Below are 13,846 nucleotides of genomic sequence, written 5' to 3'. Positions count from 1 at the left end.
TAGACTCACTAAAAGGTTGCAGTACTTTTACCAATTAATCCTTGACTCCTCCCATGAAACTTCCCCCCAAAACCTCTTTTGGATTGAAATTTCCCAAGCTTTGTCTCAAGTCTGATATGACATTTTGGGAACATTCATAGTAAACTGACAAAGCTATTTGAGATGTTTGACTTGAAAAATTAATATATTTTTATTTATTTTTAAAAATTGCCTTATTTTTTTTGGTGCCAAATCAGAAATGAAAAATGGCTTTATCCTTCCACCTTGTACCATTGGTCCTCCCTGAGAACTAATAAAGAAACAAATTTGAAAAGCTACAAATAGAAAGTTCCATTCTGGCATCTTTTATTAAGCATCATTGCATATGACAGATATTAAAATCTCCGTAAGACTATCCTATGGATATTGCCATATCTAAAGAAAGGGGCAATTATTTTCTGAGAAGATAAGCCTGACTGTAATCCCTACCACTGCTGATGCAGAGTGCAACAGGTGCGAGTAATTGTAATTTTTAGGTACCTGGAGGGTTCTTGCTTTTGGCAGAAGAGCAATAACTCCTCATATTATTCTCTGGCCCTCCTGAGCTTGCTAGTGCAGAGAGACTCTTTCCTTAACCATCTTTTGTCCTATCAGGATTCCTACATGTGCTAGTACTTTCATGTACTGAAGTGTTCCTGAGTACACCCACTAGATGAAACAATTTCCCTCTGCATCTCCACATCTGCCCCTACCCTAACCACGCATTGCAGGAATGACTAAAAAGTATTTTGGACATGGGGACAGCACATCTTTATCCCATTACTCCTGAAGTAGAGCCATGGACAGAAGACCTTGCCTCATCTGTTCCCCATTCTTGGGAGCGCACTGTCTTTTTCACCACTTGTTCCAGGTTACAGCCCTTGAATAGGCATGAGAAAAAATGTTTTAGAGCAGTGGTCACCAACCAGTAGACCAGGATCTACTGGTAGATCTTGGAGCCTTTGATAGGTGTTCCTGACTGGTTTTGCCAGGAGACTGTCAAGTGCCGGCACTTCATCTGCCCCTCTAAGACTGCCATGTTGCTCCTGCCTCTGCCTTGTACCAGTTCTGGGAGCCTCTTGCTTGCTGTGCAGGGCACAGGAAGAAGAGGAGGGGGTACTGATGTCAGGGTGCCCCTCCCACTACCCCAGAGCAAAGGGGGGACATGGATGAAGAGAGTTTTCTTGTTGCTTTTGGGAGTGGTGCAGGGCCAGAGTAGGGGTGAGCCTGCCTTAGTCCCCTGCGCCACTGCCAGAAGCCACCTGTAGTAAGTGGTGCCCATCTGGAGCCTGCATTCCAAACCTCGACCCCAGTCCTGAACCCTTCCTGCACCCCAAACCATTGCCCTAGTCTTGAGTCCCCCTGCACCCAAACACCCTCCCAGAATCAGCACCCTGAACCCCCTCCTGCAGCTCAACTCCCTGCCCCAGTCTCAGCTCAGAGCCCCTTCCACACTCCAAATCCTTTAGCCCAAGATCACAGTCTGCATCCCCTCCCCCACACCGCAGCCCTCTGCCCCCGGACTGATAAAAGTGACGGAGGCAGGGAGGGAAGATGGAGTGAGCAAGGGCAGGGCCTTGGAGAAAGGGCAGGAAGGAAGTGAGGCAAGGGTGTTTGAGTTTGAGGTGCATTCTGGATTGTGCTTAAATTCAAAATGCGATCTCATGCTTAAAAAGGTTGGAGACCACTATATTAGAGCAAGGGGTAACAAGGACCCAGTTTTGCTCAAGAACAGCAACACATAAACAAGACGTGTGCATTGCCAGTGCTTTCCCCCTTCCCACTGCCAACGCTACTTCTACAAACCCCAGCTGCCCTCTCTCTGACACACTGCTGGGGGGAGGGCTAGCTCAGTTGTTTGAGCATTGGCTTGCTAAACCCAGTGTTGTGAGCTCAATCTTTGAGGGGACCATCTGGGGTGAATCTGTCAGGGATGATACAGTAAACTTCCGATAATCCGGCACCTTTAGGACCCAGGGGGTGCCGGATTATCAGATTTGCCGGACTATCGGAAGGGGGGAGCTATGAGGGATCTGGGGTGGGAGGGATGCCACCCCAGGCCCCTCATAGCCCCCCCTTCCGATAGTCCGGCTCTGCCCCAGGTGACCCCGATTCAGCCGCTGCTGGTCAGTTTCAGTGGCTGAATTGGGAACGCCTGCAGCAGAGCAGCTGGAGTGCTGCCGGGTTGGTCCGGTAGCGCTGACCCTTGGCGCGGCGAGACCAATCCGGCAGCACCCCAGCTGTACTTGCGGACGCCTGGGGCAGAGCAGCTGGGGCGCTGCTGGGTTGGTCTGGTAGCGCCAACCCTTGGCACTGCGAGACCAACCCAGCAGCACCCCAGCTGCTCTGTCCCAGGTGTACCCAAGTCAGCCGCTGCTGAAACTGACCAGCGGCTGACTCCAGGAAGCCCGGGGCAGAGCTGCTCTGCCTCGGGCTTCCTGGAGTCAGCCGCTGGTCAGTTTCAGCAGCGGCTGAATCGGGGACAGCTGGGGTGCTGCCGGGTTGGTCCCGCAGCCCCGAGGGGCAGCGCAACGGGACCAACCCAGCAGCACTCCAGCTGCTCTGCCCCCAGCTTCCCCGATTCAGCCGCTGGTCAGTTTTAGCAGCGGCTGAATTGGGGAAGCTGGGGGCAGAGCAGCTCTAATGGTCCGGCTGCCCAAAGCACTTCCGGGTTCCTGATGGTGCCGGACTATCAGGAGTGCCGGACTATCAGGAGTGCTGGACCATTGGAGTTTTACTGTACTTAGTCCTGCCAGGAGGGCAGGGGACTGGACTCAATGGCCTCTCAAGGTCCCTTCCAGTTCTATAAGGTAGGTATATCTCCATTTAAAAAAAAAAGAAATGGACCATTGGCAAACTCTTGGGAAGGCATTTTATAATGGTTGGGATCATGGGTTTGTCACTAGCTTTAAAACAAGCAAAAAACAGAAAGTGGCCCAAATTCTGCATTCACAGGTGGAAGTTCAATGGCATCTGCTTATATATGTCCAAGAGCAGATTTTGGTTCACTAAATAAATGTGTGTACAAACTGTAGCATTTTGTTTAATTACTGAGACTGCCTTGCCCATTGGCAGAATTGATATAGGTAGCACTACATATATTTAAGGGGAATGTACTTACACATTACCTCTAAATTTGGCCCTGTGATAATCTAAATTGGTATAACATATTCAGTGAAGGGATTTGACTCAGTGTAGGCTTCTTGGGTTTGCTTAGACTTTCCTCTGAATTTAGTCCTCCTATTTGCTTGATCAATCCCCCTACATTCACCTTCTTGATGCAGGCTGTTTAGCCTTCCAATCTGTCAAGGGAGTGTATGCAGAGGCTGCATTATTTTCTAATGATAACATATTTATTGTAATACATTTGCAGAAGTGAAAAGTGTTGTTTATAGCAAAGTGGATTATGCATGTTTCCAGCCCTATGTGGAGGGAATGTGGGTTACCTGGGATCTGCATCCCAAATAATGAAGACATTAGGGGGTAGGAAATCCTTCATTTTTGTTAGGAAAATGAATGTGAGTGCACCAGGAAATGTCAAGAATGGTATAAAAATCTTAAAAGAGAATGTAAGTATTTAATGTGTTTTGTAATTGCAAAGGTAATTGATCCATTCTATGTTTTATGCTGTAGGAGAACATACTACAATCCTTTTGTCACCTGAGATCATGAGAGAGGAAAATCTTACACCGTTGATGACTGCATAATTTTGTTAAACTAAAAGCCTTTCTTCTCTGTTTCAGTAAATACGTTTAGTATAATGGGGAAGGCAAATGAAGAATGGCTACATTTTAAATAATTTTATGGATTCTTTAACCTAAAAGACAGTTTAGATGTTTCTGTAATTAACTAATAGCAAATAATATATCAGTCTCCCTGTATACAGGTGTGATGGATGATTAACAATATTTATTCCCACCACAGAAGGCCTGCCATTGGGAATGAAAAGTCTAATCCTTCAAAGAGGCATAGAGACCGTCTGAATGCTGAATTAGATCATCTGGCCAGCCTCCTTCCTTTCCCACCTGACATAATATCTAAGTTGGACAAACTTTCTGTCTTGCGTCTTAGTGTCAGCTATCTCCGAGTCAAAAGCTTCTTTCAAGGTAAGTCTCTTAATCTCAGATGTATCAGGGAGGTTAAATGGATAGTGTTAACTTAAACATTTTTCCACTTCTTTGCTTTGTGCATAGGACACCACTTGGAGTATAATCAGTTCCGTCTGTTATAGGTTTTTCACACAATGATGGGCTAAAGATGTATTTTAGAAAATAGGAATGCAGTTGTAAAACCACAAAAAATTGGCAGGGAGACTCAGAGGCACATTCAATAGCTGAAACTACTTTGTTTTTTCAACTGACTAGATTTCAAGGTGATAATAACCTTTTAAGTATGTTGTACTAGTTAAGCCACACCTGTATGGTGACATTATCTGCATTTAATGAGTGCACAATGGGAAATAGACCTGGATGAAGGGCTAAAGGGATCACTTTCTTTCAGAACTGAAATCTGAAATCTCCTGTGTTGACTAAAGCCATAATGGGCTACACTTTATTTCTGTAGTTGTCTGGCACACTGTATAATCAAAACCAAATGTGTACGTGTGGATGTCGATAATAAGAATTCTTCCAAATTTGCCGACAGTTCTAGTTTCTTCCGTTAATGAAGTGTTTGGGTACTTCACCATCAGAAAATATTACCTATAGAGGTTGGAATATAACAATGTTGGCTTGCCAAGAAATGTTACTTTATTTCTTAATTTTAAGAGAATGTTCCTCTGTTGCCTGCTATTCATCAAATTCTCTTCTACTGCTTACAGTAAGTCAATGATGAACAAACTAAGAAGTGGACACCAGTGGGTGCTGGATTAATTATTTTCAGCTGAATCTTCGAGTTCCCTATTACATACCAGTAGACAACTGCTTCTCTTTCACCCTAATTTCTTTCTATTCCTAGCTGATTTTAATTTTATATTCTGGCAGATCTTTTTCTGGGACTCTAAGGTGCCTGAGAAATACCAAGTTAATACCACTTCTATTGAAATCATGGCTGATTATGTCAGGCATTGATGGTCATGAAAGATCTATAATAGCCCCGATCATCATCCCGTACTCCAACCTTACGTATAAAGGGGGAATCTTTGGCATCTTCTCTTAGCAGAGTCTTCTCTGTGGGATCATGGTGTCTGCAAATGGGGATGGCATGGAGAGTGGCTGGGCCAGGAGAAGGAGCAGGTGGATTAGGTGTGGTGATTAGCAGATGCATACCTTCCCTCTCCCCTTCCTTCAGAGAAACCTCAGAAGGTATTATGGCACCAAACCATCTCATGTTTTCCACAGAGCTTCCTCCACAGGTGTTTCAGGGCAGGAAGGTAGAGGTTTCAGAGTCAGTGAAGTATTACGAGACCTCTGCATGGCTCTGCCAGATTTGAGGGCAAGGCAAACCTTGCACCGTAAATGGTCTGATGTGGAGGGAATCTTTGTGCAGATTTGCTCTCCCATGATCCTTTCTGGCAGGTTTCCAGCACAAAGGGATGATCTTGGTCATTATTTTATTCCTGGTGGTTGGAAAACCAGGAAATATCATTTAGATAAAAGTAGTTTTGGAAATCGGGAAGGGAAATAGCACTCCTTAATAGGGTTTTAGTTGCTTTGTATCTGTGTGTTGCCTGATCTGCAAAGTCAGGATGCCACAGACCTAAGAGTTAATATTAATAGCACAACCTTATTAACCAGAGAAGTATTGTATGTATAATGTTGACAAAGCTCTTTGGGGATAACTTTTGTGGGTATAAAAGGAAATCTATTAAATTCAACAGGCAAGGAGCATTTGCAGTTAAAGACTTGCAAAAGTATATTACCTAATATGTGACAGCTTTTCTTAAGTGTCACATATGAAGGAGAGAGAAGCAGTCTTTCAGATAACTGGATCCCTAGCCAATTAGGATTTCATGGATTAGCACCAACACCTTGAATTCCATCCCCAAAACTGTAGGAATCCAGTGCAGATCCCAAGGCACTGGTCTAATGTGTTCCATGCATGAAACTCAGCTTAATAATTGGGCTGTAAGAGGCTACAAAGCATCAGTTTCTGGGTAGTCTCAACGTGTTGTCCCGTAGAGAATGCCCTTACATCGGGCTAATTATGAGATGACAAAGATTCATATCAGTGTGTTGAGGTCCACACTGAAGAGATGACCACACCAATATCACCTTGCACAAGTGAAGTAAAGTGCCCTTGACCATGGTGGCAATGGAGTATCCAGGCTCTAATAAAAGGTGTAGACCATGCACATCTGTTATAAATGGCAATTGAACTCCCTCCATGTGGGACACTGATAAAATCTGTGCCAGTTCCACCAGATGCTTATCTTAACCCACTAATATTATCATGGTATTATCCAAATTGAGTTACAGGCAGATGGTCCCGTTCCCTGCCCCAAGTTCAGTATAGATATTATGCTGTTATTTTCTTCCTTCCTTCTTCTCTCCCTCCACCAGCCCCCCACCCCGCTAGGATGGAAATATAGACTTGGCTGTCACTTGCAAATTGCATACGTGGCAAAGATCAGAAGGGACCTATTTCAGCAGGTCCACTGACCCCTTTTAGGGACTGCAGGTGGGGGCTGACAAAACCTCATGACTAACTGTACCAAAGGTTGATGATCGATCTAAAAGACGCAGGAATGTCACTTCTCCTTTGCCCACCGTCAGAGCAGCTAAACCAAGCAGGGACTGCCTTTTTTGTGTGTATCTGTACCAAGTGTGGACTCTCAACAGCTGAGAACTAACATGCTTTCCTCCTCCTCCCCCGTCCCCCATCTGGAAAATACTGACTGGCTTTGCTAGCTCTGAACCCAATACTTCTCTTGGTGATCTTCAGCAGTTTAGAAGGACAAAGATCCATCTCACAGGTTGGAACTTGATCCATCTCACAGGTTGTAGCTGCTATAGCACCTGCAAAATCGCAGTGAACAATGCTGATGGAAAACCAAGCAGAACAGTTTACTTGATTGTCCCTTTGAGACGTTGCTCTGTTTCATGGCAGTAGACAGCTCAGTTCAAATTGGAGTGGTTTTCTTGGCAAAATAACATGCAGATTTGTCATGCAGTGAAAAATTTGACTCTAGCTGAGAGGAGGCAGCATGGATTCATTAAGCTTTCAGCTACTCTGGATTGTGCTGCCTGGGCAAGGCCTTGCAAGTGCTGTGCAATGTTCCCTCTAATCATTTCCATCCATGTGTGGAATAATTTTATGTGAACCAAGGAATGTGTGAATGTGCACCAGTAATAAACAAAAATCTAGCGGTGGGCATTCTGCTAATCATCTGGGTGGCATCGGAATCTCTCCTGAGCAGCAGTACAAGTGCACAGCTTATAGGGAACACTGGGTTGTGGGGGTGGTGAAGAAACCTCTTTGCCTCCTGTAGAGTCATGGTATCTCTGTGTTGCTGTCGGTCAAACTTAGCACAAAACTGATGCCATCATGGCTCTTGTTATCTTTGTTCTCATGTTGTCTGTTGCAGGTCATCAGTGAAGCATAGTGACCTGTATGGGCAAAGCTGATGGAGAGGACATGTATGGGCCACTGTGTAGCTAGTGAAGAAGCAATGGTTATTCTATAGTCCTGTCTATCTATTGATAGAGGACTCGATTCGATGAACATTTGCCCTCATGACTGCACAGAAGGTCCATTGGTTTTGTCAGTCTCAGAGAAATGGTTGTCAAAACAAGCCCTCTGCCTCATCAGGTTAGGAATCCTCCAGCTTGAAAATGAAGGCGAGAGTGGTCAGTCCATGACAGAGTAACAACAATTTCTCCAGACTCTTCTCTCAGCCTAAACACCAGATCTCCAAGAGCATGAACTGAAAGCACAGAAGTACAAGTGGCTGTAGGAGGGATGTGGGTGAGGGTAGAGCAAGCAAAAGCTTCTGTTGGGGCTGTTCCCAGGTTGAAAGGTTTCCCCAAATCCTCACTCCATTGAGACTATTGTTTCCACAATCAGTTGCACCCTGCTCCTGCTTGCAGGCTGCCTGCTCATTCTAAACACTTGGCTTTGTGCCACTCCCACAAATCAGCATAGAGCTTGCTGGAGCCCCTGCCGCCTTTCAGGAAATGGTGGAATGGCTGGAAAAGAAGGACCAGTGCAATTACAATCTGTAATTGAAACACTAAAGAGCCAGTTATAAAAACACACTCTAGATTGGAGGGCAAATCTAAATGCACTTTCTAGATATTTTTTTTTATTAGCCATTTTTGAAAGGTGACATGCGAAAAAAGAAACCTGGGTATTTTTCCTATCCTTTCTCATACCTTTATTATATATAATAAAGACTTAATATATTTTTTTTTATAAAAGAGAAGGCTGTGTGTGTTTACAAGAAATGGCAAGCTGCGGAGGGGCCGGGCCAAACTTCAGGGACATGGCATCAGACACTATGTTCCAGATTGAAACCAGAGGTGTAGCTGTCACTCTTATCCTAAAAGCAACATCTTCCTTCTTCAGTTTATTAGCAGCCAATTGCCCCTCGCACCCCAGTTTCCAGAGTGCCCTTTTCTCTTTTTGAACCCACTCAAGCACTTTTGTCCTCTTTCTCCATGACTACTGGCTTTACCTTCCTGTCACTTGAACCCACAGTGGACAAGATCTGCCCTACTCGTTCTTCTGCTGTCTCCAACACCCTCCTGCCTGAAACCATAATGGGGATCTGTGAATACCACCAGTATGTAGCCTTTCTTTCGTCCCAGCATGGTGGGTGGATAAAAAGCCAAGGTGGTTTCCATTAAATGCCTCTAAAACGTTCCTTGAGACAAAGAAGATCTCACATACAAGGGCCATCAAAAGTTACCTGCATTCCATGTAGATTTGGTGTCTACTCACTTTTGTTATTATGAAAACTCATTTACACCAGTAATAGAGTACAACGCAATTGTGGTAGCAGAAATAGTTGTGTATCCAAAAGGAAGAAATCGCCATCACTTTCAGCTGTCTGCATGAATAAGTTTTTTGTGCCTGTCATACAATGTCTTTGCCACACTTTGTGACCTATATTAGGGTCTGGCAGGTAAAGAGAGATACTTAATTACCTCTTTTGGTAGCGGGATTGAGACTCTGAAGACTGGAATAGGGGAAAGAGCAACTGGTTGCAGTATGGTTGATGAAGGCCTGAGATACTGATCTTTGCATAAGAACAATAGCTGCTACTTAGGTTTAGCATTGTATTAGATTCCAGTTCTTAATAGTCTGCTGATGTCTGTGGAAATAAATCAGAATTTGATTTTTTTTTAAGTAAAATGTTTAGTAACAAAATCTCACTTCCCACCTTCAAATAAACAGAACAATAGCAAAAATTCACAACGTTCAGGCCATCAGTTGACATAGTTTAGGCCAAAGGGAAAGATAAATCATAATTGTTCTATTTTTTAATTATTTAAATTAAAGGCTGTTCCTAAATGGGGAGGTGTTTCAAGCACCATTGAGGACACAAGTAATGAAAACGGACTGAGACACAATGCTACAGGACACGGTGATGTTAGAAATATGGCCTAATAAAAATAAACTTGGAAAATCAACCTAGAAGTGCAAGCTAATTCATGTGGGAATATTTAATGTAAAACAATGATGTGCTGTTTGGGGGGCGGGGGAAGCAGAGGGGGGAGGAAGAACCTGGAAAACAGGAATGAACAAAAGCTAAATGTAGTTCTTGGCCTGTGTGCAGAGAGGGATCATGTCACAGAACAGGAAGGTGATAGTCCCTTTCTCTGTAAAATCAGTGTGACTGCATCTGGAATACTGCGGTCTGTTATGAGCACCTCCATATTGGCAGCATGTTAGTGCAGCCGGAGGGAATTGGAATAAAGGCATATAAATGACTAAAGGACAGGTGGGAGGGGGAAAAAAAGTATAGGAATTAAATGTGTATCGCTTGGGTATAACAATCATGTATTTGCATTTAAAGGAGGGAATGATTTTAAAGAAGATAAATTGTTTCAGATAGATCAGTGGAGAAAGTGAATAAAGGTGAATGTGAAAGGATGAAGGTAAATAAAATTTAGCTGAGAATCCCACTGAGTTCTGTTACTGAGCAATATTCTTACAATCACAGCAGGATAGACATGTGATGTTAAAACTAGACTGCAGAAAGCACTGTAATCTACTACAGTAAAAGCTGTTATCCGGCATGTTGGGGAAATGGTGGGGGAGGTGCCTATTAATCAACTATTCTGGTTAACTCAGTTATGCTTTACCAATGGAATAACAATTTTTAAAGAATTAGAATACAATAAAATGAATGAAGTATAAAATAGTATACAGGTACTTTCCAATCCACTAGCAGTAGTGTGTGGCACTCCAGAATGATTGGTTTCTTGAAGCACGTAGGGTTAGCACATAGGTTGCATCTGACGAAGTGGGTCTTTGCCCACGAAAGCTTATGCTTCAACACTTCAGTTAGTCTATAAGGTGCCACAGGACTCCTCGCCGCTTTCACATAGGTTGAGTTTTCTATGCAGTTGGTTATCTTATGACACTACATATTACTGTGGGCAACACATGGTGTACACCCAGATCACTAAAAAATAAACTTAACACTAAAACTATAGTGAACATAGTTTCTCTTTTGATGATTCAGAAGGCATTTCAGGATCTTGCAGTGCCCTACAATCATCCTTATCAACATCAATTATCACTGTAGAGGTAGAAGGTGAAAGAGATTGGGCTGAAACTTTAATGACTCTATATCAGATCCTGGAAGCTATTTTCTTGAATTAATCTCTGATATCATAAGAACAGCCATAAGAACAGTCAGACCAATGGTCCTTCCAGCCCAGTATACTGTTTGCCACTAGTGGCCAATACCAGAGGCCCAGAGGGAGGGAACACAACATGTAATCCTCACATGATCCCTTCCCTGTCACCCATCTCCAGAGAAACAGAGGCTAGGACACCATTCCTACCCATCCTGGCTAATAGTCATTGATGAATCTAACCTCCATGAATCTATCTAGCTCTTTTTTTGAACCCTGTTAAAGTTCTAGCCTTCACCACATCCTCTGGCAAGGAGTTCTAGAGACTGACTGTGTGTTGAGTGAAGAAAAACTTCCTTTTGTTTGTTTTTAAACCTGCTGCTTATTAATTTCATTTGGTGACCCCCAGTTCTTATATAGTGGGAATAAGTAAATAACGTTTCCTTATTCACTTTTCCCATACCAGTCATGATTTTATAGAGCTCTGTCAACTTGCTTACTTGTCTTCTACCTTTTTCGCATAAAAATAGAGTGCAGAATGTACAATTGCCTAACGTGCTGGGTAGCGTACCAATCCCAGTTACTAGACTGAAGATTTGTATTGGGAGATTTCAGAAATGCCAGTTAATTGACTTTTCTGGTTAATTAAGTGCCAGATAACAGAGAATCTTTTACTGTACATACACAGGCCTGTCTTTTAATTTTTAAAAAATGTACATTTAAAATTACATGCCATAGCTGGAGTTTATCAGTAATATAACAATTTATATACAACACTGAAGTTCAAGCTGTAACAATTTGACAACTTCTGCATGACTTCTCTTCGACAGCTACAAAAGCTTGTATGCAGACATGTTTAGTCACCACTAGGTGTCCTTTCAATAACTGTGCCTAATGTAATACAAAGCCATATATAGTACAAGTGTTCTGTTTTTATAAAGTTCAGTAGCCAGTTACCTGGAGCAAGTACACCATATTGATTTGAAGAAAGAAAATAATTTCACAGATATTTAGAAATTAAGAGAGTGAAAATGCTCATCTAATCCTTTACCAATGACCACACCAAGTTAATTGCCTATTGCATATAAGGCTAATAACTTGGAGTAACACTTCTGTGTTACGTTAAATTATACAAGCAAAAGTTGTAGTTGCGATTCCAAACTTTAGACATCACTGTCACCACAGATTTTCCTGGTATTCAATTTAACTTTTTCTTTTAACTCTACCACACCATTCCTGTTTATATCTCCTTGGATTACAATATAATTCCTCCATATTTAGAGTGTTTACACTCTTCAAATATCTGTCAACAGTTGTCAGCTTTCCTATTAATAGTTCTCCCCCCAAGCTATACATAGTTAATATTTTCAGTAACTCCTCAGAAACATTCCTATCTGATTTGCAGCCATATCACTGCAGTTTCACCAGATCTCTCTCACAAAGGAACACAAGGCTGGCTAGTGCTAGGTTGGAAGAAACCAAGATGTGATTCAGCACCTTACCTCTCACTTCTGGATCAGCATTGAATCAATGCTTTGAGTGCTCTAAGCTGCTGCTGGTTGATGCCATTTTTCAGATAATACTTATAGCCCTGGCCCTTATGACTTACGCACACTGAAATACTTTATTTAATGAGTTGCAGCACCAATTCCTGGCTACATTCCAAGTTAGCTAATTGTATTCTGCCTTTCTGAATTTTTCTATCACTTCATTTAGGTCAGATATTCTGGGTGACCTGTATCAAAAACATATTGTAGGTTTGTTGTTGCCACTATAATGGTATTGTTTACCACTTCGGAACTGGCTCTCTTTTGTTGGTGGGTTAAATGATTCCCTATATATGTAGTTTGTAATTCTGTAAAGTAATCCTACTATTCTTCACATAATAACAGTATTTTGTCCTTTCAATCTAGGTCTCTTAAGGCCTTCTAGAAACATTAATTTTAGCCTGTCAGTACTTCTGAGGATGGTATTATGATTCCCATTCTACAGAAGGGGAGCAGTGGCACAATGAACCAATGGTTGATTCAATAACAATCTACAGAACTGATTTTCAGTTCCCTGCTGCTAACCCCTAGAATCTGCTTTAGAAATTGTTTGGGGGGGGGGGAGGAAATGAGAGTGTTCCATCACTCTCAGTTCTTTGGCATTAGTATTCCCATACACAGAAATTCTTACTAACTGGTGCTAAATATGAAGCTTTAGCTGAGAAACTTTAAAGCCTTTAATATGGATCATTTTTCTTTTGCAATATTGAAGGAGCAGGGATACCTTGTAATACTTCGGCCCTTTTGCAGTTGTACTGCATTTCAACTGGTACGCTGTTGCCTCCTTTTGTGTTTAATATTCTGAATATTAATAGGATCTACATAAAAGTTAATAGTTCAATTTTTAAGAATCACCCTTACCATATTATTTTGACCAGTCACATTTATTCACTCATCAGCTTTAGTCCTGCGTTTACTTGGAAGGCTGAAAATTTGATATATGCCAGCATGTGAATTCACACAGAACATCACAGGATGGTGAATTAAGTATGGGAATAAATGCATTAAATTTGTTTGCAAAGTTCTTACTGGGTCTTTGTCCAAGCTTTCCCAAAGTTTATAGTTGTTTAGAGTGAGGCTTATTTTTTGTTTGAAACATAAATAAATGCTCATTACCATGGACTTCTGAGATGAATGTCTCCAAAATATGGGAATATTTGGATGTGGTTTCTAGTTCATGCACAACATCAATTAAACTACTTCAGAGTAGTGGTGCTGTGATGTATTTGGAATTACCTGTAATAATTTCAGAACACTGTATCTCTATCTGGGTATTGCGATGTTTACTGTATACATATTCATACATATATGGGGCTGTTAGGATTGTCAGGTAATGTATACAGAAGTGTAAGGAAGATCCAAATATGCACTTTTCAGCAAAGACCTGAAGGACAATGTAAGAGCCATTTGTTTGATCTCGTGAGTGCAACTCCCTTTTGGGATTGCCTGACAGGTTTTCCAAGAAGTCAATCAGTCTTTGTGAAGGGAAGGGGAAATCCAGGCATGGGGGGGATTAAAGAGATAGATACTCTCTCC

The 13,846-nt window shown here is 42.2% G+C and overlaps 1 protein-coding gene across 2 annotated transcripts in view; it reads left to right on the top strand.

Moving 5' to 3' along the window:
• AHRR (aryl hydrocarbon receptor repressor) overlaps window positions 1-13,846 on the top strand; it is a 124,244-nt gene that overhangs the window by 15,735 nt on the left and 94,663 nt on the right. Inside the window, exon 3 of one of the 2 annotated variants that reach the window (XM_075921552.1) lies at window positions 3,946-4,124. In XM_075921552.1, the coding sequence (XP_075777667.1) occupies window positions 3,946-4,124 (179 nt within the window). Of the gene's footprint in view, window positions 1-3,942; window positions 4,125-13,846 lie in introns of both variants that reach the window. The other variant, XM_075921551.1, reaches the window with a different exon arrangement.

This window comes from Pelodiscus sinensis, chromosome 2 (genome assembly GCF_049634645.1).
Source record: "Pelodiscus sinensis isolate JC-2024 chromosome 2, ASM4963464v1, whole genome shotgun sequence".
Lineage (NCBI taxonomy): Eukaryota > Metazoa > Chordata > Testudines > Trionychidae > Pelodiscus > Pelodiscus sinensis.
The sequence above is the reverse complement of the archived record's forward strand: the minus strand, read 5'-3'. Positions and strand labels throughout refer to the sequence as shown.